This window comes from Monodon monoceros, unplaced genomic scaffold (genome assembly GCF_005190385.1).
Source record: "Monodon monoceros isolate NGI ecotype Baffin Bay Population unplaced genomic scaffold, NGI_Narwhal_1 Super_Scaffold_9, whole genome shotgun sequence".
In the NCBI taxonomy this organism is placed as follows: domain Eukaryota; kingdom Metazoa; phylum Chordata; class Mammalia; order Artiodactyla; family Monodontidae; genus Monodon; species Monodon monoceros.
Window position 1 is genome coordinate 47126000 of NW_021703786.1, and position 24617 is coordinate 47150616.

Here is a 24617-nt window from a genome sequence, read left to right on the forward strand (position 1 = left end):
CCCCTACCCCGAGATTCCTCCTATCTTTTCCAGCTTCACTCTTTCTCTCTGTTCTCTCCCACCCTTCAACCCCCCACCCTGGCTCCCTCTCCTCCTCCTGTCTCTGTGCCTTCATTCCCATCTCTTTGCCCCACCCCTGCCCCCTGCCCCCTGCACCTTCCCTCGTGGGGCCTGCACCCTGGCTTCCTCCTCATTCCCTGCTCTCTGCGGGGCTCATCCCACCCCCAACCCGGCCTCTCTATTACTCTACCCCCTCCTCATCCTCACCCCCTGACCCTGTCCGCCCACTCCTCCGCTGCCGCCGCCGCCCCCCTCTGCCTCTCCCTCTTTCCCTGCCCTTTGCCCCCCCCCCCCCCCCCCCAGGAGTATATCCGTCACAGGCTAGAGGAGGAGCAGCGACAGCTCGAGATCCTTCAGCAACAGCTGCTCCAGGAACAGGCCCTACTGCTGGTAACGGGGTCCCCAGCTTCCTCCGGGAAGATGCGTATTCAGTGTCTCTGCTGGAATGGGATGGGAACCCTTCAGGGGAAGGGATTCACCCCAGCATCGAGGGAAGACATCGCCTCTCTAGGCAGTTGGAGAAAAGGAAGGGCATGCGTGCTCTAGCTTCCGGGGCCACACCCTGCTGAGCCCTCTCTCCCTACCCTTGGGCCCAGGAATACAAGAGGAAGCAGCTGGAGGAGCAGCGGCAGTCGGAGCGCCTGCAGAGGCAGCTGCAGCAGGAGCACGCCTACCTCAAGTCCCTGCAGCAGCAACAGCAGCAGGTCCTGCCCGGGGACAGGAAGCCCCTGTACCACTACGGTCGGGGCATTAACCCTGCCGACAAACCGGCCTGGGCCCGAGAGGTACTCCTTGCCTCCTTTGCCGCCTGAGACTCCATCCGCCTGGGGCCTGATAGCTGCAAGCATGGTCCTTCCACACAGGCGGGCGCTGGGAAGGGGAAAGGGACATGCAGTGCAGGTGGAGGGCTGGAGAGGTCTGGACCTCGGTTTTGAGAACAGGACAAAAGTTGTCTTGCTTGGTATCCTCTTGCATCACAGGTAGAAGAGAGAACGAGGATGAACAAGCAGCAGAACTCTCCCTTGGCCAAGACCAGGCCAGGCAGCACAGGGCCTGAGCCCCCCGTCCCCCAGGCCTCCCCTGGGCCCCCAGGACCCCTTTCCCAAACTCCTCCTATGCAGAGGCCGGTGGAGCCCCAGGAGGGACCACACAAGGTGAGTCTCTCCCTGTTCCTGTCTTAACACGCAGACGCAGGGGGCCTCACGCAGCACAGCTACATCTCGTGTACACACATGCACAGGCCCTTAGCCAGGGATCACAGACCTCAGGATGCGTGGGCAGAGACAGGCGGCTGCACACATCTGTTTCTGTGTCTTACCTGGTCTTGGGCTCTAGGAGCCCCTTTCAATGGATAATTGGAAGCCAGAGGCTTGATTTGCCCCTTCCTCCCAGCCCAAGCCCCAGCTCCCAGGTGGGGACGTGCCACAGAGCAGGCAGCCCACCCTCCCTGGTCTCTCCCCGCAGAGCCTGGTGGCACACCGGGTCCCACTGAAGCCATATGCAGCGCCTGTACCCCGATCCCAGTCCCTGCAGGACCAGCCCACCCGAAACCTGGCTGCCTTCCCAGCCTCACACGACCCCGACCCCGCCGTGCCCACACCCACTGCCACGCCTAGTGCCCGAGGAGGCGTCGTCCGCCAGAACTCAGACCCCACTTCCGAAGGGCCTGGCCCCAGCCCGAACCCCCCAGCCTGGGTCCGGCCTGATAATGAGGCCCCTCCCAAGGTAAGGACAGCCCTGCTGAGCCGCAAAAGGGCAGAGAAATAGTATGGGAGGGGAACGGAGGACGAGCGGGCGGCAGGCGAGGTAGACGTGGGTTCGGGGTTGGAAGGGAACAGAAGGGCGAGGCGTCTAGCACGGCGCGTCCCGCAGGCGTTACCCTGATGTCTGGTGGGCGGGCCGCCACCTGAGTGTGTCCCGGTGATTCCGTGGTGCATATGGGAGTGGAAGAGTGCCCAGGGTGTCTGGGGAGCGCCAGGGGCCAGACTTTCTGGGTCAGATCCCAGCTCTGCTGTTTCTCAGCTTCGTGACCTTAGACAAATTCATTAGCTTCCCCGACCTCAGTCTGCTTCTCCATAAAGGTGGGGAGGGCCCCTTCCAGCGTCTCCATGAGGACAAGTGTCCGCCAGGCGCCCAGCACAGAGCACTGACTCCTTTCTTCTCTCCTCAGGTGCCTCAGAGGACCTCATCTATCGCCACTGCCCTTAACACCAGTGGGGCTGGAGGGTCCCGGCCAGCCCAGGCTGTCCGTGCCAGGTAACCCCTGGGTGCGGGCAGGCGGCAGCCCAGGGAGCGGCGTGGGGGGCAGAGGGGAGTTTGCCAGGTTACCCGCCTAGGGGTGGGCAAGCCCCGACCCAGTCACCTCAGCCCCCTCCCTGCCCCCGCCCCCGGCACCCCTGTGCTCCCTCCACAGACCTCGCAGCAACTCCGCCTGGCAAATCTATCTGCAAAGGCGGGCAGAGCGGGGCAACCCCAAGCCTCCAGGGCCCCCTGCTCAGCCCCCTGGCCCGCCCAACGCTTGTAGGTAATGGAGTTGTCCCCCAACTACTCACTCCCACCCCCACTTCTGCCACCTGCTTTCTCCTGGTGATGGCTCCCTCTGCGGTGCAGCTCAGCCTTCCCAGGCGGAGACACCCCGTCTCCCTGACCCTGCCTCTGCCCCTCCCACAGTAACCCTGACCTCAGGAGGAGCGACCCTGGCTGGGAGCGCTCGGACAGCGTCCTCCCCGCCTCTCACGGGCACCTCCCCCAGGCTGGCTCACTGGAGCGGAACCGGGTGGGAGGTACGTGCACGGGCCTCACGGGCAGCCTCCATCAGGGTGGACCCTGCCTTCGGCTGCTCCCGACTGGGTGGGAGTGGGGTGGGGAGCGGGCTGGGCTTGAGGCCACCCCCTGTGCAGGTGTCAGTGACCTCCCTTCCCCCACCCCGCCACCTCTAGCCTCCAAACTGGACAGCTCCCCCGTGCTCTCCCCTGGGAGCAAAGCCAAGCCCGATGACCACCGCTCGCGGCCAGGCCGGCCCGCAGTAAGTCATCGGGTGGCACCTCCGGCCCTGCCTTCTCCCAGTTTGGGGCTTTGGGGCCGACGTGGAGCCTCTTGAGCCCCAGAAGCTGGGTTCCAGGGTCAGGGCCTTCATTAATCTGTGACTGGAGGGTCTGTGGGCTAACAGGGGGCGCGTCTCAGTCACTAACCTTTCTTAACCTCTCTCCTGCCTCTTCCTGGCTGCCCTTCTTCCCCCACGGCCCCTCCCAGAGCTATAAGCGAGCCATTGGTGAGGTTAGTGAGCAGGGGCCTGCCGGCGGGAGCCCCTCCTGTTACCCTGCCCTTCTCTGGCCTCCTTCGTACCACCGCCTCTCCCCTCACGCAGCTCCTCCCCTGCAGGATTTTGTGTTGCTGAAAGAGCGGACCCTAGACGAGGCCCCCCGGCCTCCCAAGAAGGCCATGGACTACTCGTCGTCCAGCGAGGAGGTGGAGAGCAGCGAGGACGACGAGGAGGAGAGCAACGGCGAACCGTCGGAGGGGAGCAGAGATACCCCTGGGGGCCGGTATGGGGCATCCTGGGGGCGGGGGAGTTGCAGCCAGCTTGAGGGAAGGTGGTTCCCTTTTCCCAGAGGAGGGTCCCCGGCTATCACTGCTGGTCAGTTCTTCCTCCCCTTCCCTAGAGAATGGGGTACAGGGCTGGGGGCTGGTGTCCCCAGCTCTCTCTCACTGTCCTGTCAGTCGGGGGGGGCCTCTTCAGGTGCCTCTGTGCGGCCAGCCCTCCCCGAGTGCTGGGCAGGGGGCAAGGGCTGCCGGGTGAGGGCTGAGTGCGTCGTGTTCCAACAGACACTGAAGGCGCCAGTCCTCCGGCTCTCGTCTGCTCCCTGTGGCATTCGGGTGGCACTTGGGTGGCAGGCAGGGCCTGGAGGGCCTCCTGACCTTCCTCTCTCCCACAGCAGTGATGGAGACACAGACAGCGTCAGCACCATGGTGGTCCATGACGTGGAGGAGATAGCTGGGACCCAGACCCCCTATGGGGGTGGCACCATGGTGGTCCAGCGTGTGAGTGGGCCCCCCCCGTTCTTCCCCAGCCTGCCGTGCACCTCCTTGGCCCCAGCACTGGACCCCTTCTCTCTGTTCCTTTAGACCCCTGAAGAGGAGCGAAGCCTGCTGCATGCTGATAGCAACGGTTACACAAACCTGCCAGATGTGGTCCAGCCCAGCCACTCACCCACCGAGAGCAGCAAAGGTCAAAGCCCCCCCTTGAAGGATGGAGGCAGTGATGTAAGTCAGTGAAGGTGGCTCCACAGGGCAAGAAGAGATCACTGGCCGTGGGCAGGAGACCCAGGGGTGCTGGGGGCGCTGTGGTCAGCAGGGTGGAGCCCTGGGGAGCTGGTTGGCCAGGTTACAACAGGAGGGGGAGGGCAAGGGCTGGGGTCTGGTGTGTCTGCCTCACTGCCGCCCCCACCCCGCAGTACCAGTCTCGTGGGCTGGTAAAGGCCCCTGGCAAGAGCTCGTTCACGATGTTTGTGGACCTGGGGATCTACCAGCCTGGAGGCAGTGGGGACACCATCCCCATCACAGGTGAGACGAGCGATCTGGAGATGGCCATGGGTGGGCCTCTGATGACTGGGCTTCACAAAGCGGTCACGGCCTCCCCTGTGGCCTGAACCTGCCCTGGCACCAAGGGGCCCCCTTGACCCAAGAGAAAAAATGCCCAATGGTGGCTCAGGGACTCGCATGACAGAACGAGGCCTTTGCCAGTCCTTCTGGCCCTGTTTAAACTCCTCCAGGTGCCTCCTCCGTTCTCCAGTCTTTCCCTTTCATTCTGAGTATCCTGGGGTGTGGAGTAAAGAGAGACGGAGTGAGAGGGCTGCAGCCTACTGCCCGTTCCTCTTATCCTTCTGGCAGCCCTGGTGGGTGGAGAGGGCAGTCGGCTCGATCAGCTGCAGTATGACGTGAGGAAAGGCTCTGTGGTCAACGTGAACCCCACCAACACCCGGGCCCACAGCGAAACCCCCGAGATTCGGAAGTACAAGAAGCGGTTCAATTCCGAGATCCTCTGTGCGGCCCTTTGGGGTAAGCCAGGACTGGGAAGGAAAGGAGGGGCCTGGTGTGCCCCCATGCTCCTGGTCAGGCGAGGGCCTGGCTCTGCCTCTGATCTGCCCAAGGGCTCCTATTGCAGGGGTCAACCTGCTGGTGGGCACGGAGAACGGGCTGATGTTGCTGGACCGAAGTGGGCAGGGCAAGGTGTATGGACTCATTGGGCGGCGACGCTTCCAGCAAATGGATGTGCTGGAGGGACTCAACTTGCTCATCACCATCTCAGGTGTGTGTGGAGGGCAGGGCCGGGAGGAGGGCTCAGTCCCTGGGCCCTCCGTCACCACCTTCAGTCTGGGAGGAGGGCAGCCTTGGTCCAGGAGCTAGAAGGTGGGGCCGCACTTTCTCACCCCTCGTGGTTCGCACCCAAAGGACGGCAGGGAGGCAGAAGCTGGACCTCCGATGAGAGGGGTGTGTGTGTGTCTGTCCCTCAGGGAAAAGGAACAAACTGCGGGTATATTATTTGTCCTGGCTCCGGAACAAGATCCTGCACAATGACCCAGAAGTGGAGAAGAAGCAGGGCTGGACCACTGTGGGGGACATGGAGGGCTGCGGGCACTACCGTGTTGGTGAGGAGGTCACGACACAGTGGCCAGGGCACCTTTGTTTATGAGAAGAGAAAGAAACGGGCCTTGGCTAAGAAAGCCTTGTAGCCAGAGATGGGGGGCACACAGTTGGGGGTACAGACAGACCTGTGGGAGGGGCTGCAGCCCAAGAAGGGAAGTTCCTGCATCCCTCTTCTTTCCTGCCCCCAGTGAAATATGAACGCATCAAATTCCTGGTCATTGCCCTGAAGAACTCTGTGGAGGTGTATGCTTGGGCCCCCAAACCCTACCACAAGTTCATGGCTTTCAAGGTAACCCCAGCCTCAGCCCCCAACACTGTTTCGAGGTCTGGCTCCTCCACCCACGTCCCCTAAGCTCTTCTGTCTTCCATAGTCCTTTGCTGACCTCCCACACCGCCCTTTGCTGGTGGACCTGACGGTAGAGGAGGGACAGAGGCTCAAGGTCATCTATGGCTCCAGCGCCGGCTTCCACGCTGTGGATGTCGACTCGGGGAACAGCTATGACATCTACATCCCTGTGCACGTAAGCTTGGCAGGGCTGCGGACAGACTGGGGCCACCAGTCTGTGCTCCAGACTTGGGGCCTCCAGCCCACCTTCTCCTCCCAGATACAGAGCCAGATCACGCCCCACGCCATCATCTTCCTCCCCAACACGGATGGCATGGAGATGCTGCTGTGCTATGAGGATGAGGGCGTCTACGTCAACACGTATGGGCGGATCATTAAGGACGTGGTGCTGCAGTGGGGAGAGATGCCCACCTCTGTGGGTGAGTGAGGTGCCCGCCCTCCAAGCCTGTGTCCCCGACCGAGCTGGGCTGCAGCCCACTCACTGCCCCTCCACTCCCTTCCCCCGCCAGCCTATATCTGCTCCAACCAGATCATGGGCTGGGGTGAGAAAGCCATTGAGATCCGCTCCGTGGAGACGGGCCACCTAGACGGGGTCTTCATGCACAAACGAGCCCAGAGGCTCAAGTTCCTGTGTGAGCGGAATGACAAGGTGGGAATGACAAGGGGCCCGGGCTACTGCACTGGGTGGGGCCCCCAGGACCTGGGCCCCTGGGCAGAGCTGGGGGAGGGGTGGTTCTGGGTCTTCCTGGAAGGAGGCCTCCAGGGAGCGCACTGTGTGGTCACAGCTTGCCCTTCCCTCGTCTTCCCTCTCTGAGAACTCTCCAGATTCCTTCATCCGGGAGGTCGGCCTGCTGCCCACTTCCCTGAGTGTCCCCGCCTTTCGGAGGGGCTGGGGGGCACTCTGAGGGACTCCGCTCTGCAGTCTCTCTCTCCCCTGCTCCTGGTTAACTGAAACGCCCCCCCCCCCCCGCCGGGCAACCCTGGTGACTTCTGTTCCTACTCCACCCAGGTGTTTTTTGCCTCAGTCCGCTCCGGGGGCAGCAGCCAAGTTTACTTCATGACCCTGAACCGTAACTGCATCATGAACTGGTGATGGGGCCCTGGACGGGGCTGTCCCGCGTGGACCAGCTCTCCCCCCCCCCCACACCCAGACTTCCCGGGCCGCCCTTCTTTTCCCTCCCTGGGCTTTGCTTTTACTGGTTTGATTCACTGGAGCCTGCTGGGAACGTGACCTCTGACCCCTGATGCTTTTGTGATCACGTGACCATCCTCTTCCCCAACATGTTCTCTCCCCAAAACTGTGCCTGTCCCAACTTCTGGGGAGAGGCACAGCTTCCCCTTACCAGGAATTGAGTGGGCCTAGCCCCCCCCCCCTTCTCCACTTAAGAGGAGAGTGCTTGGGGCTTGGACCCCATACCCCACTGCTGCTGACTCGGCAGGGCCCTGGGCCCCTTTATTTGCACGTCAGGGGAGCCGGCTCCCCCCTTGAATGTACCAGACCCTGGGGGGGGGTCACTGGGCCCTAGGTTTTAGGGGGGTCACCAGCCACTCCAGGGGCAGGGACCATTTCCTCATTTTCTGAAAGCACTTTAATGATTCCCCTCCCCCCAAACCCCAGGGAATGGAGGGGGGACCCCGCCAGCCAAAACATTTACCCCTTTCCAACCCCTGTCTCTTGTAGCCTCTGCCCTTCCCTGGTGGAGGGAGGGAGCAGGGAGCTCTCACCCTCCACACCCCCTTGCTTGCATCTGTATATAGTGTGAGCAGCAAGTAGCCCCGGCCCCTCCCTGCCCCCACCACTCCTCAATGTAGTGGCCTTGGAGATCTCCGTTTGTTAATAAAGACCATTCAACCAGCTCCCACCATTTCAGGCCTTACGTTATTCTGTTTTCTCTCAGCATCCCAGGTACTAGCCAGGGCCCACCAGCATTGCTGGGATGAAGGGGGCACGGTGGTGTGGAATCTGCAGTCAGTGAGCCTTGGTGGAGAGGGGGTGGATGGGCACTGCTGGGCCAAGAAAACCTCGAGGAAACAACTGAGGGAGGGTGAGGGCATCCTCAGGCTTAAACCTGTGGGGCCCTGCACAGGGGCCATTTGGTTTCCACCCACTCCAGCCTGGCCGGGCCACGAAGGCACCTGGCTCAAGCCTCTCTATATGCAAGTCCTGCATGGGGCGGGGTCGCTCCTGTTTGGCAACAAATGGATAAAGATCTCTTAGAGGCTCACAGGGCTACAGGGTCCCAGGGAGCTGGGACCCAAGAAAAACTGGGAGGTCGGGAAGAATGAATTGAGGACGGTTCTTGCCTTCTGGAGGGTTGACATGCAAGAGCCTTCCTGAACCATCTGCCAACTCTGGCTGCTGTCTGCCCGGTGGCCAGACCTCCACACGTGAGCACATACGACTCTTGCGAGGCTGAATACAGATTTATCATTGGCAGTACGAAAGGATCGCAATAAAGCAGTGGGAGCAGCTTGTTTTTCAGGTTTCCTCCTGGAGATGGGTGGGAACGTTCGTCACCGTGGCTGCAGGCTCACAGCTACATACAGGGCGGGTAGGGCAGTTCGGGCACTTGGTTGAAGTAGGCCCCGAGGAAGATGAGGCTGGAGCCAACAAGGAAGAGCACCAGAGCGGCCCAGAAGCAGATGTTGTCGAGGGCCTTCCCCATGCGCACCCAGTCGGACACCTCCTGGGGAAGGGGCGGGCAAAGCTGAGTCCCTAAAAGCAGCAGGAGCCTGGTGCACGAGTCAGGGAGAGCGGAGGCCCCCAGCAGCTCCCCACCCAGCCTCTCCGGCTCCTGCCCCACCTCGCCGGTGACCTCCTGGTCTCGCGTGCTCTCGGCCACGAAGTTCACGGCATCCACACAGCAGCGGATCTCGGGGGCGGCGGCGCCCAGGCTCTGGCAGAGGGCAGCTGGTGGGAGCGACCCCGGGGGGTGGGGGGTGATTAGGATCCTCTCCCACTGCAGGTGCCCCCATTGGCCCGCTCGGACCACTGCTCACCAGTCCAGGTCCTGTGCCGGTGCCTCTGCCCCTCAAACATGAGCTCACTCCGCGGCTTTTTCAGTATCAGCTCCTCAGCGCGGAGCAGTAGGCCCAAGGACGACGCCCGCCTTGGAGGCGAGGCGGCCCGGGAGACCTCGGGGCGTGCGCCCGAGCCCAGGAGTTGGGGCAGCAGCTCCAGTAAGACCTGGGGTGGGGGGGTGGGGGGGTGCGGCCGGGAGGTTAGCTCGAAGCCCCGCCTCCCGCCCGGCGCCCCCTCCACCCGGTGCTTACGTGGCGCAGCCGCGGGGACATGGCGTGAGTGGTGGGCGTCCGACAAGACACGTTGAGCACGATGACACAATTCATGACAATGAGCGTGGCAACCACCATGACGAAAATGAGGTACCTGAGGAGCCCGGAGTTCGTGACGTCGCAGCCTCCCCACTTCCCCCGAGCCACAGAGGGGGCCACTAGTCCTCTAACCTCACAAACGCACCTCTCCGCAAGGGGTGGAGTTACGCCCCTTAGGTGCTGCTCCTCTGCGTCCCCCCCGCCCTTCTCCCCCCTCGCACCGCCGGTGGCAACCATGAAAGGGACCGCCAGCTCCCTGGAAACCCTGCTGTGGGTCTGCCACTTCCACAGCTCCACGGAGGTGCGCCTACGCCGATACCCACCCTCCACCCCCAAGGGTGGCACCTTGAAACGCTCTAGGAAGGTTTCCAGCGTCCCCCCATTACCTCTGACCTATGACCTGATGACCCCACAGTCCCTGTGCTTTTCCAGGCGGCCCTCCAGCCCCCACTTCTCTCTTCCCTGGAACTTGTGGCCGCGGCCCGTGAATATCTGGAGCAGCGGTTCAGAGAGCCGAAGTCCCTGGAGCCGTGAGAGCCAGAGAAGCCGCCCGCCCCGAAGCCCACCCTGGGGCTGGTGCTAAGAGAATCCACGGCCAGCGTAGTGAACTTCGGGGCCACCTCGTTAGAGATGGGGTGCCGAGAGTGCTGAGGAGGGGCGGGGAAGGGGGATCGAGCGGCAGGAGCAGGGACCTCTGCACCCCCGCCAACTCCTGCACCCCCGCTGCAGATCTCAGCCCTGTGGGTGCAGCAGGAGGTGCGGCGACTAGACGCCGGGGATCCGGGTAGAGCTCTGGCCCGGGCAGCCCAGGCCGCGGGGCAGGGGGCTCGGCAAGCGGGGTCTGCGGCAGGCGCGAGCGCCCGGCTTCTGCTCCAAGGAGCGCGGCTATGCCTGTGTGGACGAGGTCTGCAGGGATCCGCCTCATTCCTGCAACAGCGGCGACGGCAGCTGGGCCTCGGCACCCCCGGGGAACCGGTGAGTTAAAGATGAGGGGAGAGGTGGGGGCCAGGGGCGGCGGGGCTGGGTGGGCACTAAGCCGGCCCGCCCCCAACAGAGATACTCCGGAGACCTCCAGGTGGCGTCCAGCAGCATTACGGAGGACGGGGGACCGGAAAAGCCACCACCATCCCAGCCCCACCCCGCATCTAAATAAAGCCCAGGCGGGGATGAGGCAGCTGAGGCTTCTCCCAGAGTCATTAGGTTTGGGCCCTCCCAACGAGCCCCTTGGCTCCACCCCATGCTCATCTGGCTCTGCCCTTCACACTGGCCACGCCCCACGTAGGCACCGCCGGGATCCACTCTGCCCCCACCTGCCGAGCAGCGGCACGCTCAGAGATGTCTCTGGGATTTTCTGGGCAATTAGGAACAAGAAGACGGTCTGGGCGAGCAGGACGTTGATGGAGACGGTGCATTTCTGGCCGCCGGCTGGAGGGAGTACCTGGTGAGAGCAGGCCCCGCCCCCCAGGAGGGAGCCCGGGTTTGGGGTCTGGGCGACTCCATACCCTGTGCCGGCAGGAAATAGGCGAGCAGTACTAGGCCCGAGATGAGCACGCAAGGCACGATGATGTTAATAACGTAGAAGAGCGGCTTCCGGCGAATGATGAGCGTGTAGATGACTTCAGTGTCCCCTGGACCATCATTAGAGCCACCGTCGTGGCGGCGGATCACCCCGGGGCAGAAGTCGATGGCCCACTCCCCGTTCTCTGCGGGACGGGAGGCGCGGTCAGCTGGCTCTCGGAGGTGGGGCGCGCTGCTCTGCTCTCCGTCCCCTCATCTGACCGCGGGGGGCCTGCAACTCCAGGCGAGGAGAGGATGCAAACCGTCTGGACAAGGGTGGGTGGGGCAGGTGGTCTGGATTGCTTGGGCTGGTCAGAAAGGGGCATTCCCAGAGAGGTTAGGGAACGAACCACCACAAGCGAGAAAGCTGGACTAGTCCTACGATCAAGAATGATTTCAGGAAAGAGTCAAGTTAAAGCAGGGTTGCCAAGTCAATCCCAGCATCGATGGTTTGGGGCAGCCCCACTCTGCAAGTCCCCTCTCTGGACCCATCTAGAAGCGAGTTTTTTGGAGCAGGAGGGGGCCTCACCAGTATAGGCCTCAGTGTCGATATCTATGTTGCTGATGGTGTCGCCCTCGTCGTCCACAGCAAAGACGAGCTCCACCTCTTCTGCATTGTACGTCTGCGAGCTGCGGAGCCGGGGCCCGGACCCCCCACCATAGAGGCTGGGACTCGGGCCTCAGCCTCAGGCCCCGCCCTAGAAGCAAGGATCTGGCAGGGGAATTAAGCTCCACCCGGCAACCCAGGCCTCGACCTCACACCTGGGTTTCTACACCTACTTCTAACCCGCTAGGGCGGCCTTACCCCATTCGAATGTCTAGCTCCACCTCCAGCACAAAGCCCCGCCCCGGATTAGAAGTCCCCCCTCACACACCTGGCCCCACCCCCTGCCCCCGTAATTCCACAAAGGTCCGGGCCGCTTCCCACCGGAAAACAAGAGAGCAGTTCTGCCAGTCGAAAGGGAAGTAGGTGACCTCCACGGCGCAGATACTTCGGTAGATGGCCGGGGGCAGCCAGCTCACGTAGCCGCCCTCCGAGACCAGCACGTTGGCTTCATAGGCCACACCGAACTGGCCGTCGATACTGTGGGCTCCGGGAAACCAAGGGTTTGCGCAGATCTGTGGCCCCCTCTCCCTCCAAGCACCCTGCCCCAACCAAGTCCAGCCCAGCCCCCCAGGCCTCAGCTTCCCTCCAGTCTGGCCCCATCCTCACTTGTTTTCCAGCACAATCTCTGGCAGCCATACGAGTTCTGAAGGGACCCGCAGGGTTTCTATGCCCCCAAAATCGCCCTTGCTGTAGTTGAGTCGGTAATCATGCCAGTCCTAAGGGTGGGGGAAGGGGAGGGGGACGGAAGGACGTGTGCCTTGGTGCCCAAGAGGAGTTTGGGAGAAAAGGGTCCCCTGGACAAGACCTCACTCTGTTCCCCAGACTCCACTCACGATTCCAATCCAGACGCTGGTGGTGAGGGTCTCCTCTTTCTCATTCTGCGGATGGGAGATTAGGATGATGGAAGCCAGCTTTAGAATAGAGCTCAGCAGTTGGGACCAGAAGTGGGACTTTAGGCTCAGAGCTGGCGCTTGGGGTGACGGTGGGGGTATCTTACCAGTGAGATGAGGTTGGTCAGGGTGACTTTGAGGGTGATGGTGACAGTGTCCTCAGGCTTCTGCACTGGTCGGCGTCCTGGGTCATAGTTGTCAAAGAGGTGGTGGTAAAGACGCAGCTCCTCGTTCTTCCCTTCACCTCTGCCTGGGGGTGGGGCCAAGCAGTGGGGTCACTGGAAACGGAGAGGCTAAGGAGCCTCTCCTCTCTGCCTCTGGATATGCATGGCTCTGCTTCTCTGTCTCTGTCTGAAGCTGTGTATTTTTCCGTGACTGTCTCCCAAACCAGTGATGTGCCTGGGGACCAAATATCGTGTCTCCGTCTACATCTCAGTCTGTCTTTGTCCTGTCCCTTTATGCCAGTATCCTGTGTGTGTGTCCGACCACTTCCCCCGACCCTGGTCCATACCGAGCAGCTGCAATAGGAGCAGGGCGCTGAGCAGAGTCCCTGCCATCCCACGGTCTGGTCCCCGGGGTTATTCGGAGTTTGGCAAGCTCCGACGGGGCAGGCCAGGGTGCTGTGAGTGCGGGGGAGGGGGCTGGCAGTGGAGGAGGGTGCTAGTTCCGGGCTGGGTCAGGGACTGACACCTAATCCTCTTACTAGCCCTACGGCGGCAGCCAGGGACATCCTGGCTTCTTCCAGAGGCAGCTGCCCCATCCTGAGTTCCCTGCCCTCACCCCATCCCAGCAGCCTTTGCCTGGGCTTCGGCCAGCTCCCCAGCCACAGACCCAATCCCCTCATGACTGAAACAGGCCTGATGCAGGTGGACAGGTCTTTTAAGAAACACCTGGAACCACAAGCCTGGCAGTGGGGGTGGAGGGCCCTGCTTTCCAGTAATGCACTGGTGTCCTTTGAGTCAGCTGCCCTGTGCAGGTGACATCGCTTGCCGCCCATACTCACCACCACCCACAGCCCAGCCAAGGTCACGCTAATGCAGTTTCTGCCGGCAGAGTTTGGCAAAAGCAGAGCGTCCATAAAATCTGGTAATGAGACAGGTGGTCACAGGGGGTTAGTCTGCAGTAACAAACTCCACCTGGCAAAGGAGAGGGTGCCACAGTACAGGGCCCACCTTCTCCTGCAACCCATCCCCATGTCTGCCCACTCTCAGCGGGGCGGGGGGGCGGAGCACTCACCAGAGACACCAGTTTCTCATCTCTCTGCTGCCACTTTGTGGTCACATATGAAAGTACTGTCTTCCCCACCCCAAACACACACACACACACACACACACACACACACACACCCCTTTCAGTCTTTCCTAAGTCTCCTTGGACCACCCTAGTCAGTCACTGGAAATGCTTATTTAAAATTCAGTTTACTAGGCTCCATCCCCAAAGAATCCCAATTTAGGAAGATGGCAGAGATGGGGTGCCAGGAATCTGCTTTATTTAAGAAACTCCCCATGTCTCCTTACGGGGTAGGAAGCACTTTTTCTGCCTTACACACTGCTTCCTCACACAGATCCAGCAAAGCAGTTACCATCGTCCAGAATGTATGAAAGAGGACTCCAGGTCAGGTCCAAGGTCACGTTACTGAGTCCAAGCGCCTCTTGCTCATCTCATGACAGGCCGATAAATCAAGTGACAAATTGTTGGGGCAAGGAATAGCAACTTTATTTGGAAAGCCAGTAGAGCAAGAAGATGGTGGACTAGTGTCTCAATGAACTATCTTCCCTGAGTCAGAATTCAGGCTTCTTTTATGCTAAAAGGTGAGGAGGTAGTCCTGGTTCCTGCCAGACTCTGGAGGGGATATGTTAATTTCCCCCTTCCTGGACTTCCCTGGTGGCACAGTGGTTGGGAGTACACCTGCCAATGCAGGGCACACGGGTTCAAGCTCTGGTCGGGGAAGATCCAACATGCCGCGGAGCAGCTAAGCCCGTGCGTCACAACTGCTGAAGCCCGCGCACCTGGAGCCCGTGCTCCGCAACAAGAGAAGCCACCGCAGTGAGAGGCCCGTGCACCGCAACGAAGAGTAGCCCCCACTCGCTGCAACTGGGGAAAGCCTGTGTGCAGCAATGAAGACCCAACACACAGCCAAGAAACAAAAAATTTCTTCCTTCCTGCAGCCACTTATAGGTGGACCCTGTCAGGATGTTTCCCGTGAGCTAAACAAAGGTATTTTAGCTTAATGCTCATTACCTGGGAGGCAGGGTTCCCAGAGATGGGCCATTATGTATGATTTAAACAAAAGTATTTTAGCTTAATGCTCATTACCTGGGAGGCAGGGTTCCCAGAGATGGGCCATTATGTATGATTTAAACAAAGGTATTTTAGCTTAATGCTCATTACCTGGGAGGCAGGGTTCCCAGAGATGGGCCATTATGTATGATTTAAGCTTATAGGCAACATTCCTTTAGTAATTAATGTAATAGAACACAAAGGTTCTTCCCTATTACAATTCCCCACTGTCAATGATCCATTCCACAATCCTGTGGGGAAAAAGGACAAAGACCGCTCTACTACCTGCTGAACACGGGTGACAAAGAGGTGATTATGGGATGGAACTGATCAGCCTTGGACAGGGACTCCTTAAAATCTTTAGTCAGTTGTACAATCCCCTTTCCTTTTTTATCTACAACTGTTTGAACCTGATGAAACCCCTTAGCCCTTTGTTGTCTAATTTGCAATTTAATTTGGGGTATTGGTTCCAGTTCCCAATACTTATCTATTAATTAACTTGGTGCCAGAATTACACTAAATTCCTGTGCTATTTATTTGGACAAAATTAAACAAATAGGTTGACCCTTCTTCAGCTACAATGAAATTTTTTTAAGTATTAAGATTATAAAGAGCAACCTTAAGTCATCTAAGGGTTCACAAACCCATTACTCTCTAGGCGTCTCAGAAATTGGGTCATGGGCTTCCTTGGTGGCGCAGTGGTTGAGAATCTGCCTGTACCGCAAAAAAAAAAAAAAAAAAAAAAAAAAGGGGGAATGGGGCTTCCCTGGTAGTGCAGTGGTTAAGAATCCGCCTGCCAATGCAGGGTACACGGGTTCGAGCCCTGGTCCGGGAAGATCCCACATGCTGCAGAGCAACTAAGCCCGAGCACCACAACTACTGAAGCCCGGGCTTCACAACAAGAGAAGCCACCACAATGACAAGCCTGCGCACCACAACGAAGAGTTGCCCCCGCTCTCTGCAACTAGAGAAAGCCTGCACACAGCAACGAAGACCCAACGCAGCCAAAAATAAATAAATAAATTTATATATAAAAAAAATCCTGTGTTAGTTCCTGGGGCACAGGGACCTGGTGTGGTATCACGATCTAAGATGCGACCCAATTGGGGCCAGGAGGCACTCCTGGGGCAGGGCAATTTCCCTTATGCGGTTATCCCATAGGTGCCTGAATGCAAACGGCCAGCAGACTGGGCTTCTACAGATGCAGAGTCCTTTCTCCCCCTCAGACTTGTTCATAGGGAGGATCCTCTGTATGAAAGGAGAATGGTCATTAATCAGGCCAGGGAAGCAACTCCACCTAACAGACCCACATGGTACACCTGAAGCCCACTGGACCCTGATGAGAGAGGAATGCCCTTATCATAGCACTACCATGAGTGCATCTTGGCAAGGCTTTGAAAAGGGGAATCCAAGCAAGATTTTGAACGAAATTCAGCAAAAACCAAATGAAGATTTATCAGGCCTACAGATGTTACACTGATGCAGATCCTGAGGCCCCTGAAAATACTGGAATGGTAAATTTGATCTTCATTGGGCAAAGCGTCCCAGATGTAACAAAATTACGAAAGTTAGATGGTAAATTTGGAACGAACCCTTCTCCGTTGGTAGATCTTGCTTTTAAAGGGTTCAACGACAGAGAACAACAACAGAAGAAAGAAGATGCAAAAGACAATGCCATTTTTCTGTCAGTGGCACTCGCCAGAAGGTGAGTGACCCAAAGAGAGGTCAGCCACCATTGGGAAAGGGACAAATGCACTTATTGTAAGGAGGAAAGGTACTGGAAAAAAAGGTTGCCATAGGCTAAACAGGAAGGAAACCAATAAAAGTCAGGAGCCTCTCAGGTGGTAGAAAGAGAGGAACACCCTGATAAACAAAGAGGCCCGGGGGGGGGCGCTCCCTTGGACTTGAGGTGCCCAATTCCAATTTCCCCACAGGAGCCCCAGGTAAAATTGACAGTGGGGAATGAGCTGATTAACTTTCTGTTACAGGTGCAACATACTCTGGTAAACACCAAGGTGGCACAGAAAACATCTCAATCCATCCCAGTCACAGGAGTCCTTGGAGGGGCACACAATTGCTCATTCTTACAACCTTTAGAATGCCAACTAGGGAACCTTACCCTGAAATAGTTTCTTATAGATGCCGGAGTATCCAGTCCATCTTTTGGGGCAAGATCTCCTGTGTAGAAAAGGACAAAGAAGGGCCAAAGAGTGGGGTTTCAGACCTCCCCATATGGGGACTCAGCACAGAGGAACCTGGCAAGTAGACTTCACTCAAATCCTCGAGCTGCAGGAAATTTCAGATAACCTGCTAGTATGAGTGGACACTTTGTCACGATGGGTGGAAGCATAGCCCACCTGGACAGAAAAAGCCTCAGGAGTGTTTAAAGCCCTCCTTAAGGAAATAATCCCCCAACTTGGATTAAGGCGTTGCAAATTAATTGGAAAATATATTTATCCTGGAGACCCCAACTGATAGGAAAAACCAAGGAAATGAACGATACATTAAAAAGGAGCATTGCTGAAATATGTCGAGAGACTAATTTAACTCGGGATAAGGGCTTGCCAGTTGCCCTGCAACTCTGGGATCAGTGTGGCTCCCAGAAGCAGGCTTAAATTAAGCCCCTTTGAAATGCTGTACAGTAAGCCATTCAAGGTGTCTTCCCAGACAGGAGTATCTGCAAATGCTCTAAAAGACCCAGCAATTGCCAATTATATTAAAACTTTGGGCACTATACTAACCTCTGTTCATGAGTTTGCCTCCAGCAGGTCTGCCTACCCAACTAACGTAGGCTTACATCCATTCTGACCTGGGACCGAATCTTCCTTAAAACCTGGAGAGAACCAGGGCCTGAACTTCAGCTGACTGCAAGGTGAATAGGACCACACATAGTATTACTTACCACACACTTGTCTGTAAAGTTAGCTGGGGTAAAGCCATGGATTCATCATCACACTCGGGTTAAAGCAGCACCACTGTCATCAAAAAATGACCCAATTTCTTTTTTTAATTTTTATTTAAAGGAACTCTTTATTTATTTTTGACTGTGTTGGGTCTTCGTTGCTGTGCGTGGGCTTTCTCTAGTTGTGGCGAGCGGGGGCCACTCTTCATCGCGGTGCGCGGGCCTCTCACTATCGCAGCCTCTTGTTGCGGAGCACAGGCTCCACACGCGCAGGCTCAGCCGCCATGACTCACGGGCCCAGCCGCTCCGCGGCACGTGGGATCTTCCCGGACCAGGGCATGAACCTGTGTCCCCTCCATCGGCAGGCAGACTCTCAACCACTGCGCCACCAGGGAAGCCCCCCATTTTTTAAAGACATAAATACAAGACAAAACAAACAGCGCAGGGACTTCCCTGGTGGTCCAGTGGTTAAGACTCTGCGCTCCCAGTACAGGGGGCCCCGGTTCAATCCCTGGTCGGGGAACCTGCATGGGGCAACTAAGATCCAGCGCAGCCAAAAACAACAACAACAGAAACCCCAAAAAACAAAAACACCCAGCACACACAAACCAGCACATCCAAAGAAACGAACCAGTTCACAAATCGGGTAAAAGTCCACCAACTATTTCCTCTTATCCTCTTTCCTACATGGTACCCCACTCAAATACAAAACAAATTAGCTTATTCTAGAGAAAAAAATCCCCAAACAGAGAGGAAATAAAGTTTCCAGCTTTACACACTGGAGTGACTTACCCTACAGTATGGAGCCCATCGGCTCCCAGATGTTGATTCCTTTGTTCCAACTGCCAAGAGCTGGGACAGCCAGTGCAGCTTCAGGGAACTTTAAAAGGAACATCCTCAGGACAAGCGGTCCCAGCAGCTGCTAGGGCCTTACCCCAAAATTCCCCAAGCAGAGCTGGCTGGCCACGGGCAGCAAGAGCCCTGGCTGGCTTATACTGCTTGCCATACGACAGGCCAACAGACCGAGTAACAAGTTGCTGGGGCAGGGAATCGTGACTTTATTCAGAAAGCCGGCAGACTGAGAAGATGGTGGACCAGCGTCCCACTGAACCACCTTCCCCGAGTTAGAATTCAGGCTTCTTTTATACTAAGAGGAGGGGGTAAAGTCCTGGTTCTGGCCGGACTCCAGAAGGGATTTATTCCTTGTGGCAGCTATTCACAGGTGGGCCTGGTCAGGATGTCTCCCGTGAGCTAAACAAAGGTATTTTAGCTTAATGCTCATTACCTGGGAGGCAGGGTTCCCAGAGATGGACCATTATGTATGATTTAAACAAAGGTATTTTAGCTTCATGCTCATTACCTGGGAGGCAGGGTTCCCAGAGATGGGCCATTATGTATAATTTAAGCTTATAGGCAACATTCCTTTAGTGACTAACTTGTAAGAGAATACAAAGTTTCTTCTCCCTCTTACAGTCACACAAGTAGATTGGCAACAAGGCATGAGACTTACTAATAAGCACCTACTGTATAGCGCAGGGAACTCTACTCAGTACTCTGTCATGACCTATATGGGAAAAGAATCTTAAAAAGAGTGGATATATGTATATGTATAACTGATTCACTTTGCCGTACACCTGAAACTAACAACATTGTAACTCAACTAGACTCTGATAAAAATTTTTAAAAACAGAAAGCATAGAGATTATACCTGATATTTACACTGAAAAAACAAAAATGAGAAACAAAAACAATGCATGAGAATTATAATCAGCTTTTTCTTCTTTCTTTCTTTCTTTTTTTCTTTTTCTGGCCGTGCCTCGCGGCTTGTGAGATCTCAGTTCGCCAACGGCAGTGAAAGCCTGGAATCCTAACCGCTAGACCACCGGAGAGCTCCCTGTAATCAGCTTTACTGATCGTGGATACCTGTGTTGTTTCACAGGTCGCAAAACACTTTCAGGTCCACCATTTTGGGATCTTCTACTTCTGAGCTCCTTCATAACCACCCCCCTGTTACAAGCAAGAACACTGAATGTCCACACAGCTTGTCCATTTCGCCACATGTCCTTGAAGCCTCGGCTCCCACTGTTAACTGCCTTTTCATTACTTGTTTTCCACTTCAGACGCCCAGAAAGAATCTCCTTGGCCCAGCTCACCTCGCACACGGCTGATACGGGTACTGACTCTGAACTCTGTGCTGCTAGCTTATTCCACAGCCTCTCGGGGAGGGCTGGGCCAAGGCGCGTTGTGATAAGTACAGAGATTTATTTAAACATTAATAGGCACCTACAACGTTCCCTGCACAGGGCCAGATGCTCTGATTAAACAGATGAATAAGCCATGGCCCCAAGGAGGAGGGAGAGACCTCACAGGGTGAAAAGCAGAAACCATGGAGGCTGTAGGTAGGGTCCCGTGTCACTTAGCTTCTTTGCATTGCAAGAGTCAGATCCACCAGCTAGGTTTCCTGTAGGTTTCCACATGGGCTGGGACAACATGGACCAATGTCAGAGGCCAAGGCAGCCCTGGGGACCCGCCAGTCCTGCCTCTGCTCTGTCTGCTCTGGGCTCCTCTCACACCTGCCTTTTCTCTCTACTTTGTATATCCTCTTTCTACTGTGTGGTCTCCACTTTCTCGTGGATTCTGCATCATTTCATCTAAGGTCTTGGCCACAAATCGACCTCGGCTTTTCTCTTCAGGTGCAGCCAATTCCGCCTTTGCTGCCCAACGCCACGAGGCTTCGGGTGCAGGCATGGAAGGGTGCTGGGGTGGGCCTAAGACACCCCGTTTACCGAGGGTGGTGTATGTGGCCACTCGACCAGTGCCTTCCATCCCTTACCAACCCAGCCCGCCTCCTACACGTTTAGCTCCCAAAACACCCTGTCATGATTCCATTCTCACTGTCACAACCGAAGATGCACTATATATCCTTCCCGGCAGGAATGATACGTGATATCTTGCTGCCAAAAGTGATGGTGGCAGGGGCCCTTCAGAAAAGCTCTCAACCTCCGAGTCCAGTGTCCTCAGATTTACATACAGTCTCCTCCAGGTGTGATTTCTGTCCATTCCCCAAACTACGGGCTAAATCCTCAGTTTAATCACCATCACTACATCATGTATAAACGATACATCACACACACACACACACACACACACACACACACACACATCACATCATACAAGATACGATAATGGGAGAAAACCACGCTTGGACCAACAACCTGCATGTCAGAGTAGTCTGGGGTGGAGGTACAGTGAGTAGAAATCATCGTCCCTGATGCCCAAACCCAGGTACTGCAGCCTGGGCCACTGGCCCCAGGCATCTATCACGCTCTACAGAAGACCGCTTTGCTGCAGTCCTCGGCCAGGTCTGTAACTCGTGGGTGGAGGTCTTGCTCAGACCAGTGACTCCTATGGGCATTTCTTGCAGAGTCAGCACATCAGAAAATCTGGGGAGTCTCCAGGAGGGGCTCTGACCTACCCCCCTCCCCTCCCCTCCCCCACCCCACAGTTGTCCCTTCCTGCCAGTGCTGGGCCCAGAGCTGAGCCAGCATCTTTCCCGTGTTTGCTCAGGATGACCATTGCCTGAGGGCCTGAGACGCCGACACTGGTGGAGTCAAGCACCTGATCTAGGCCCGGGTTCTGTGCGTTATAATGAAAATTCCACAGAACCTCAGTGGGCTGCCTGGCACTTCAGTTTCTGGGGACGCCTTGACTTCCAAGCTGGAGCCAAAGATCTCAGCTCAACAGGAAGCCACTTCCTTCACCTCCTGGCTCTTGGCGGGTAACTCGGAACAGCTGCGCTGCCCCCGGCTGCCAGGCCTGCCGGCTGGGTTCCTTAGCCATCAGCACCTCACAGGGGAAACGTCCCCAAGCTGGCCTGCCGAGGCCCCGCCACAGGCAACAGAGGGGCTCCTCTTTCTTTCATGAACAGGGAGAGTGGGTCTGGCTGAGCCAGGACAGGGCAGTGATTTCTAGGCCGTCTCCCTCACTGGGACCTAAGCTCTTGGATTGCTGAGACTTTGCTGGGTTCCTGTGTTCACGGCACATAGCACAGAGCCCAGGACATAACAGGCTCCATAAACGTTTACTGGATGAATGAGTAAGAATAAATGAATTTGTAATCTTCCCAGCACCCTCCCTTCTACTGAGAAGTGTTCTTCTCAAACCATGTGACCCCAGAGGAACTGCCAGGTACTTAGAGACACCTCCGCCGCCTGGTCCAGGGCAGGACACCTGACCCCAGCCAGACTAAAGAAAGTCCTTCCTGGGAATTTTGTTAAACAGGAACTCAGGAAGTCAGTCTCTCCCTGCTGTAGGAGATCCAAGATGTGAAATTCAGATGCATGAGGCAGCCACGTTCATTCCTTGCATTTTACGTGGAGTAAGAGAGAATGTGGCTGATACTCAAAGACGAGTAGAGACAAGAAAGGGCCTCCAGCATCCCAGCCCCTGGTTCCAGAAATTCCTGAGGCCCAGGTGTGCTTGTCTCCTCCTGCAGGCTGGTTGTCCAACGATTCCTTTGATTGAATGAGGTACCTCAGTATCTTTCCAGTAAACCCCCCTTTTCTTGGCTTAAAAATATTAAGATTTAAGAAAAATAAACTGAGGGACTTCCCCGGTGGTGCAGCGGTAAAGACGCCACGCTCCCAATGCAGGGGGCCCGGGTTCAATCCCTGGTCAGGGAACTAGGTTCCACATGCCTACAGATTCTGCATGCCACAACTAAAAAAGACCCTGCATTCCACAACGAAGATCCCGCACGCAGCAACAAATATCCCGTGTGCCACAACTAAGACCCAGCGCAGCCAATTAAATAAATAAATAAATATTTTTAAAAATTTATTAAAAAAAGAAAGCAAAACAGGTATAAAAGAAAACAAAAATGCCCAGGAAAAACCTCTCTGACAATAAAAAAGCAATACATGCCAATGCTAGAAAAATGGAAGAGTCCAGAAAGAAGCAGTGAAAATCAAAAACTTTCCTCTTCCCAAAGGTTAATAGCTTCCTGTAAATCAAATTCTCCAAGACCAAAGTCAAGCATATGTGTGTGAATATATGTATGTATATATACATACATACATGTTTACTTATTTATTTCACATATACAAGAAGCATCAGAGTATGTTTACTATTTTGTAGCTTTTTCTCACTCAGTGTATTGTAGAGATTGGCTTGTATCATCACACACAAGTCTTCCCCATTCTCCTTAACCGCCGCAGTGTTCTACTGCATGCATGTACCATACATAATCTATGCAGTTCCCAATGGATAGACATTTAAGAAGCTAACCATTTTGGGTTTTGCAATCACATACTATGCAACCATATGCATGCATTTATCTTTGGCAGACCTTTATCCATAGGGTAAATTTCTAGCAGTGAAATTGCTAGAGCAAAGAGTTCATGCATTAGAAAAAAGCAACTACTGATGCCTTTGCCCATGTTGTTCTCCAAAAAGCATGCACACACTTACATTCACACCGACACAACATGAGGATACCTGTTTCCTCATACCCTCCCCAGGACAGCCTATTACCAAACGTAAAATTTTTTGCCAAACCAACAGGTGAACATTGCTGTCTCATTATTTTGATTTACATGTCTTGATTAAGAAAACTGAGGGTTTTTTCAGCAGTTATCTTGGCCATCTATATGTATATATTTAAAAAACCCTGCTCATTCATATCAATGAACAAAATAATATTTATTCTAATATATGAGAATCTGAGATATAATGAAGATAAAATATTACACCAATGTTGAAAACTAGGGGATTTTCCTGGAGTTCCAGTGGTTAAGACTCCATGCGTCCACTGCAGGGGGCGCAGGTCTGATCCCTGGTTGGGGAACTAAGATCCCACATGCCACAGTGTGGCCAAAAAAAAATTTTTCTTTTGAAAACTAGGTTAATCAAATAAATGCTTTGGGACAACTGGAGAACCAATCATCAAAATAGCCACCAGACCCTCATCTCTTCCACCAGGTGGATCAGATATTTGAATGTAAATTGAAGCCAAGAAAGTCCTAGAATGAAACAAGGATTGATGCATTCATCATCCTGGAGAGAAGGTCTTTCTTCCCTTCCCTGGAGCCCAAAATCAGAGGCCATAAAGAAAAAGAAAAAAAATGCAGAAAGCTTCTGTAGGGTCAAAAAAATCAAAGGCAAGCAAATAACAAAGTGGGAGAAAATACCTGCAACCAGTGACATCTCCTTTATTAATAAAGTGCTCACAGAAGCCCTTAAAAAGCTGACAAGATGGTGAACTCACTTGGGCTGTTGGCTCTGTCCTCAAACATAGACGCTCTGCTATAAAACTGTGAGAAACCCCTGGGGAGAGAGGAGATGGTTGGTCCTGGTGTCGGAGGGAACTGGCAGCCAGAGTGGAAGGGTGGCCGGCTCCATTGGAAAGAGATGAAAAGGGTAAAGAGTCATAATAAATACCTTCAAAAAGGGAGGGAGGAAATGAAGGGGTAGGGGAAAGAGAGGGAGAAAGAGAGGAAGAGGAGGGAGGCAGCACAGCTGTCCCCTTGGGGGACCCTTGAGAAGCTGGGGACGCTGAGCGCACCCAGGGCGCCCGGAGGCCCAGGGTAAAGGGTTTGCTTTCCCAGGGCAGCGCTCTCTGTACCGACTTGGGTAAAGAAGAAAAAAGTCCTTGGGACTTGGTGCAGGAAAGAAAGTTCATACTCGTCATCTTGTTAAATGAGATCTCCAATCAACTTTTTAAAAATTAATTAATTAATTAATGTTTGGCTGCATTGGGTCTTCGTTGCTGCGCGCGGGCTTTCTCTAGTTGCATTGAGCCGGGGACTCTTCATTGCGGTGCGCGGGCTTCTCATTGCGGTGGCTTCTCTTGTTGTGGAGCACGGGCTCTAGGCATGCAGTCTTCAGTAGTTGTGGCACACGGGCTTCAGTAGTTGTGGCTCATGGGGTCTAGAGCGCAGGCTCGGTAGTGTGGCGCACGGGCTTAGTTGCTCTGGGGCATGTGGGATCTTCCCAGAC

The 24617-nt window shown here is 55.6% G+C and overlaps 2 protein-coding genes across 13 annotated transcripts in view; one reads left to right on the forward strand and one right to left on the reverse strand.

Moving 5' to 3' along the window:
* Positions 1-7917, forward strand: part of MINK1 (misshapen like kinase 1) — a 48108-nt gene extending 40191 nt beyond the window's left edge. Inside the window, exons 14-33 of one of the 12 annotated variants that reach the window (XM_029211117.1) lie at positions 657-845; positions 1041-1214; positions 1525-1785; positions 2231-2316; positions 2474-2584; positions 2731-2843; positions 3000-3085; positions 3313-3336; positions 3442-3605; positions 3996-4101; positions 4186-4323; positions 4515-4623; positions 4951-5118; positions 5225-5368; positions 5574-5708; positions 5895-5995; positions 6078-6227; positions 6312-6471; positions 6562-6701; positions 7062-7917. In XM_029211117.1, coding sequence (XP_029066950.1) covers positions 657-845; positions 1041-1214; positions 1525-1785; positions 2231-2316; positions 2474-2584; positions 2731-2843; positions 3000-3085; positions 3313-3336; positions 3442-3605; positions 3996-4101; positions 4186-4323; positions 4515-4623; positions 4951-5118; positions 5225-5368; positions 5574-5708; positions 5895-5995; positions 6078-6227; positions 6312-6471; positions 6562-6701; positions 7062-7145 — 2643 coding nt within the window. In that variant the 3' untranslated portion in view covers positions 7146-7917. Of the gene's footprint in view, positions 1-656; positions 846-1040; positions 1215-1524; positions 1786-2230; positions 2317-2473; positions 2585-2730; positions 2844-2999; positions 3086-3312; positions 3337-3441; positions 3606-3995; positions 4102-4185; positions 4324-4514; positions 4624-4950; positions 5119-5210; positions 5369-5573; positions 5715-5894; positions 5996-6077; positions 6472-6561; positions 6702-7061 lie in introns of those variants that run through there. The other 11 variants (XM_029211118.1, XM_029211121.1, XM_029211122.1 and 8 more) reach the window with 11 other exon arrangements.
* Positions 7918-8135: 218 nt separating this feature from the next.
* CHRNE (cholinergic receptor nicotinic epsilon subunit) lies at positions 8136-12996 on the reverse strand. The gene is made up of 12 exons (XM_029212913.1): positions 12951-12996; positions 12547-12689; positions 12383-12427; positions 12156-12265; positions 11871-12026; positions 11472-11572; positions 10888-11088; positions 10696-10810; positions 9326-9440; positions 9053-9239; positions 8857-8963; positions 8136-8739 (listed from the first exon to the last, which is right to left on the reverse strand). Exons 1-12 carry the CDS (start codon positions 12994-12996, stop codon positions 8590-8592), a joined length of 1476 nt encoding a protein of 491 aa, XP_029068746.1. The 3' UTR covers positions 8136-8589.
* Positions 12997-24617: the final 11621 nt, after the last annotated feature.

What these genes read in the sequence shown, in the direction of transcription:
- CHRNE (XM_029212913.1), bottom strand. Translation starts at nt 12,996, where the DNA reads ATGGCAGGGACTCTGCTCAGCGCCCTGCTCCTATTGCAGCTGCTCG. An exon ending in TGTCCCCGCGGCTGCGCCAC is followed by an intron (nt 9,240 to 9,325) that starts GTAAGCACCGGG and finishes CCCCCACCCCAG; the next exon opens with GTCTTACTGGAGCTGCTGCC. An exon ending in ACCAGGAGGTCACCGGCGAG is followed by an intron (nt 8,740 to 8,856) that starts GTGGGGCAGGAG and finishes CCCCTTCCCCAG; the next exon opens with GAGGTGTCCGACTGGGTGCG.